At 44.2% G+C, this 5,195-nt stretch overlaps 1 protein-coding gene across 1 annotated transcript; it reads left to right on the top strand.

Annotated features, from left to right (window-relative positions):
* Positions 1 to 2,677: 2,677 nt before the first annotated feature.
* PRND (prion like protein doppel) lies at positions 2,678 to 3,214 on the top strand (the record flags this gene model as incomplete). The annotated part of the gene is made up of 1 exon (XM_082669966.1): positions 2,678 to 3,214. The coding sequence occupies one exon, from the start codon at positions 2,678 to 2,680 to the stop codon at positions 3,212 to 3,214; it is 537 nt and encodes a 178-aa protein (XP_082526092.1).
* Positions 3,215 to 5,195: the final 1,981 nt, after the last annotated feature.

The raw sequence follows: 5,195 nt of genomic DNA, 5'->3' as shown, positions 1-5,195 counted from the left end.
GTTCTGGGCTGTGGGTCATGTGGTCCAGCTGGTTTCTCGCCCTCTTCCCAACATGACCCTTCCCACAGAGGCTGCCCAGCAAAGGCGCCTTGGCTTCTGAAACTGGTCTTTAGGTGCAGGATAGTATGCATATCCAGAAAGATTTGTTAAAATACCCTCTTGTAGATATTGAAGGAAAAACATTTTCCTTCTAACACTTTTCATTTCATTCTAAAAGACACCTCTCCAAATATCAGTCTTAAAAATAGCCCTAACCAGACTCCTTGGACAGATGCAGCCACTTATCTGTACAGCTGTGACACTGTGATATAATAAGAAATATATATTTGATCTTCATCCCCAGTTCCTGGCACAGAGCTGCTAAAACTTTGTCATTTCCTGAGTGATAGGGGTGAGAGGAGCATTTTTTATTATATTTGGTTTGTTCCCAGTTTCTGGCATGGGGTTCAAAGAGCTTCCAGGTTGGTGAATGCACTCACATTCGGGGAGAGTTGTGTACCCCAAATCCATGAGAACTCCTGTACTTGGAATCCTTCCAGATCTGCCCTATGTACCTCTTCATCTGGCTGTTCATTTATATCCTTTATAATCAACCAGAAATAGTAAGTATAAAATATTTTTAATAAATAACTTAGATAAATAAAAGATACCTCTCAAGTCTTTCTGGACTTCATCAAGTTCTTCACATGGTGTTTATTAGTAAAGAGTAATGAAATGGTCCGTCTGTCTCAAGGCAGAGAAGCACTCGGGAACCCCTGATTGGTCATGCCAGGGAGGGAAGGGCTCCCATATTTGGAAAGCAACAGGAATGCACCTCCCCCTGCAGCTCCTACATAGCCGGGCAGGCCCAGGAGTGTGTGCAGGAGGTGTGCAAGACGACAGTGCACCCGTGGCTCCAGAGGTGCACTGCACTCCCAGAGAGATCCCAAGGTATGTGGGGGACAGTGTTTGCGTGTGCATTCCATTTTTGTGGCCAAGGTTGTTTATTTTTAATCAGACTGTAAACTATGCAATGATTTCTTTACTCTCGCCTCCTGGGATGGGTCCCACATCTGGGGACACTTGTGAGAATGTTCAGACATCACTGGTGTTCTTGCCTATGTTTTGGTCCTACAATAAAATGCTAGTTTAGGGTTGGCTGGTTGGGATTTTCTTTTGCTTTTAAGTCCTTGCCTCTGAAGACTAATTTCTTTCTCAAGATCTCTATGCTTTTATTTTTTAATTTGATGCACCCATAATTTATATTATTACTGTTATTTAAGATTTCTCCTACCAAGGGGTATGGGCTGATGACATGGGTGTAGCCCCTGTTTAGGAGATTAATGAATGTTTGCTTCACGCTTGGATCTCTTTGGAAAAAGTTCATCTGAGCTCACTGTGATTGGGGGAAAGTGAGGGGTGGATGCTGGAAGCCCGGGTGCTCAGGCTGCTGCCTGGCACACTTGTACCCACCCTGGGGCAGTGCCTGCAAGTAAAGAGAAGTCAGCAGAGGTCTCTTTGCAGGAGTTCAGAGGAGCCTGGGTGTGCACTTAGGTTGCATTTTGCCTCTTTTTCTGCATAAGAACCAGTGTCACACTAGAGTTGAACATTTTAACAGAGAAGTACTAATCACTTTTAGGAATACTGCAGGGAGGATGTGTTAGGGCCTAAGCAAGCTAACTTTTCAACCTCCACCAGCTCTGGTACTCATGGACACAGTAAATCTTCTTCTAGAAGATAGCCTAAGCATCCTCTGCTGTAGTAACTCTTCCTGTATCCCTGATCCACAAGGACAAAGGTCCAGGTGCTGGAGTGCCTTGAACAGTTGACCTTGAGAGGTGGATTTCCACAGTAACTATTGTAAGTTCAGGAACCAGATGTGACGAACTACCAGATTGGGGGGCTTAAGGGGGAGGGATATTTCCTGAGGTCATCAGCAGCCTTTCAGATGCCCTGGGGCCACCTTGACTCTCAGTGTTTCCCCAAGCCCTCTTGTCTTCCCTGTCATGTCATTTCCTCTGAAATTCCTCACAGGCCCTGCTATTCACTTAGCTTAGGGGCTATCGGAGCTGCCCTTCATGCCCAGTGAGTCAAAAGCACAAAATTCGAGCACCATCCCCTCCAGCAGCCCAGAAGGGCAGTGGGGCATGGCAAGTGGGCACATGGGAAGAGCATCAGACAGAGCTGGATTCAAATCTGCCATCCACTATTGTGTGGCCTTGGGCAAATTACTTAACTTCTCTGAATCCCAGTACAACTTTTATAAAGTGGGAGTAATAATGTACCTACCCCATGTGAGAATTACGTTAGGCAATGTCAGTGGCTGGCACGTAGTAAGTGCAATAAGAAACTAGTTGAGGGAGGAGGGTGGGGTCACACTGTCCCCAGGGTAAGACTGGAAAGGATATCTATGAATAATCAAGTTGCCTGTTGCAGCTTCTGATCTGTCTGAGAAAACCAAGATCACTGTCCTGAATGGATGTAATTTCAGGCAAAAGCAAGAAACTTGGTGTTGAATTGACTTAACCCTGTACAGCCCAAGCCTGCGAAAACAATTATGTTTCCAGAAAAATGTAAAGGGTGCAAGAATGCCATTCCTCTCATAGAATCTCCTACATGTGGGAGGGCGCAGGGGAGACTGGGAACCCCACTGGGGAAGTTAACTGCTCCAGCCTTTTCTGTTGCAGATTCTGACACAATGAGGAAGCATCTGGGTGGATGCTGGCTGGCCATTGTCTGCGTCCTGCTCTTCAGCCAGCTGTCCTCAGTCAAGGCGAGAGGCATAAAGCACAGAATCAAGTGGAACCGGAAGGCCTTGCCAAGTACCTCCCAGGTCACGGAGGCCCACACTGCAGAGATACGCCCAGGGGCCTTCATCAGGCAAGGCCGAAAGCTGGATATCAACTTCGGAGCTGAGGGCAATAGATACTACGAGGCCAACTATTGGCAGTTCCCTGATGGGATCCATTACAATGGCTGCTCTGAGGCCAACGTCACCAAGGAGAAATTTGTCACCAGCTGCATCAATGCCACCCAGGCGGTGAACCAGGAGGAACTGTCCCGCGAGAAACAAGACAACAATCTTTACCAGCGGGTCCTGTGGCAGCTGATCAGGGAGCTCTGCTCCAACAAACAGTGTGATTTTTGGTTGGAAAGGGGAGCAGGACTTCGGGTCACTCTGGACCAGCCCATGATGCTCTGCCTGCTGGTTTTCATCTGGTTTATTGTGAAGTAAGTTTGCAAGCAGGCTGGTAGCCACAGAGATGAGTGTGGGTGAGCAAACCATGAGGGAGTTATCTCAGTTCTTCTCCCCAAGCCCCAAACCCCCACATGTTCTGAAGGTACCAAAGAGCAGTGATTGATTCTTCAGCACTTCAAATAACATTCCCAAGTATTCACTCAGGTTCTTGTTTGTATTTGATAAATGTGTGGGCATCAATTCTCTCCAGGCTCTACCTGAGGGTGGCTTGTTCATCCCTGCATTCTCAGCTCCGGTGGAGCGTCTGGCACACCATATCATGCAATAAATGTTTGGTAAGCAGATAAAAGAATGCACCAGGGACTGTGCCAAGCACTCCACAATACTTCCCAACAACTCTTAGAGGTAGGTGTTATTCCCATTGTACAGATGAGGAAACTGAAACTCCAAGACGTAAAGTAGCTAGAAAATGTCATAGCCATAATTCAACCCTGTCTTGTCTAACTCCAGATTTGCTGCTCTGTACAGTCCCACTTTTGGAAATATGAAAAGACTGATGCTGATGGCCATGTATTTGATACCTTATTACATGGAAGTTGATTAATTAGTTTAATTAAATTAAGATATAATAAAGGAATTAAACTAAAATAGAAATAAAAGCTAAACAAAAGCCCATATTTCCTTGTAAGCCCATATTTCCTTTCCTTGAAGTACTCCTGATTCTGAGTAGACTAGATCTACTCGCAGGATGTGCCTATGGCACAAAGATGTTCTTTCTCAAGAAGGATAAGTATTTTCTATTCCCATCTCTGAAATAGTCCATGTGTTTAAGAAACTATTTCTAAATAGCATGTTTGCTTTCTAATGTTCCCCCAACCCTGTGTGCGTGTTTTAAGGTACATGCATATGAGCTTCTTTAAATATACTCCCTTTGTACAGGTACTCGATAAAATCTCTAGCCGTTCTTTTACTGCCACTTTGGCAAGGAGCCATCATTTCTGTGAATCACTTACAGCTTCAAAAAAAACAATGCCTTGACAGAAAGGTTAAAAAGAAACTATGTCTTTCGGAAGAACAAGAATTCATGCATGCCACAATCAAGAGCAGATACACCTCTACTTATCATTAGTTAAACTATGTATATATGACAAAATATGAATACAGTTTAAATAAGAATAATGAATCTAATGCTCTAAAAGACACCCCACAGGCCCTCTGGGAGTATGCTCAGAGACCACCCCCAAGAGTTGTTGAACCGTATTTGGAGATAAAAGTTGCTGAATATTATCAATTGTCTGTAAGGGTGAAAAAATGTGCCTTGTCAGACAATCTATCCTAGGTATTTTAAAACGTGAGTGTTGATAATGGTACCTCATGTTCTGAACCTCCACTGCTAATCAGTGTTCTTTGCAAGGATACATTTGGAAGGTTTTAACATAGAAAGTGGGTGGAAGACTTGGGAGCCAGGCAGCCCAGTGGAGCACCTTCCCCAGGGTGTGCAGGGACCTGCCGCACACCCCTGACAGCACATGAGGAACGCCCACCTCCGTGGCTCTCGTGCTGCTAGCACGGTGCCCATCTTCCACAATCTTGATGAGTTCTAGACCAGAGACCAAGACTAAAGTCCAGAACACATACAGGTTATTTCCTACATGTCAATTTTTTAATAATAACAATAGCAATAAAAACAGAAAGAACAAGTACTTATAGGCTGATGTTGACATTTCAAGTCCCCGCTCTCCTGAGTTTAATTACAAGGGCACACACAGCCTCATAAGCAAAATGACTTTATTACTTATGTGAAAACACTCAGGCCATGATGTAGTACATTTTCTATAATTCTCGTCTTTTCTCATTTCATTAATAGTTCCAGAAACCAGATTTAAGTGGGCATGTAGTGAATTGGTATATAGTGATTCAAATGCAAAATTTATTTAAGGAACTTTTAATTGACTCCGTATGTGTTTGAACATCCTTGTTCATATTGATGAATTATGAGATCAAGTCAAGGCTTTGT

This window comes from Grampus griseus (genome assembly GCF_964374135.1).
Source record: "Grampus griseus genome assembly, chromosome: 14".
NCBI classification, from domain to species: domain Eukaryota; kingdom Metazoa; phylum Chordata; class Mammalia; order Artiodactyla; family Delphinidae; genus Grampus; species Grampus griseus.
The sequence above is the reverse complement of the archived record's forward strand: the minus strand, read 5'-3'. Positions and strand labels throughout refer to the sequence as shown.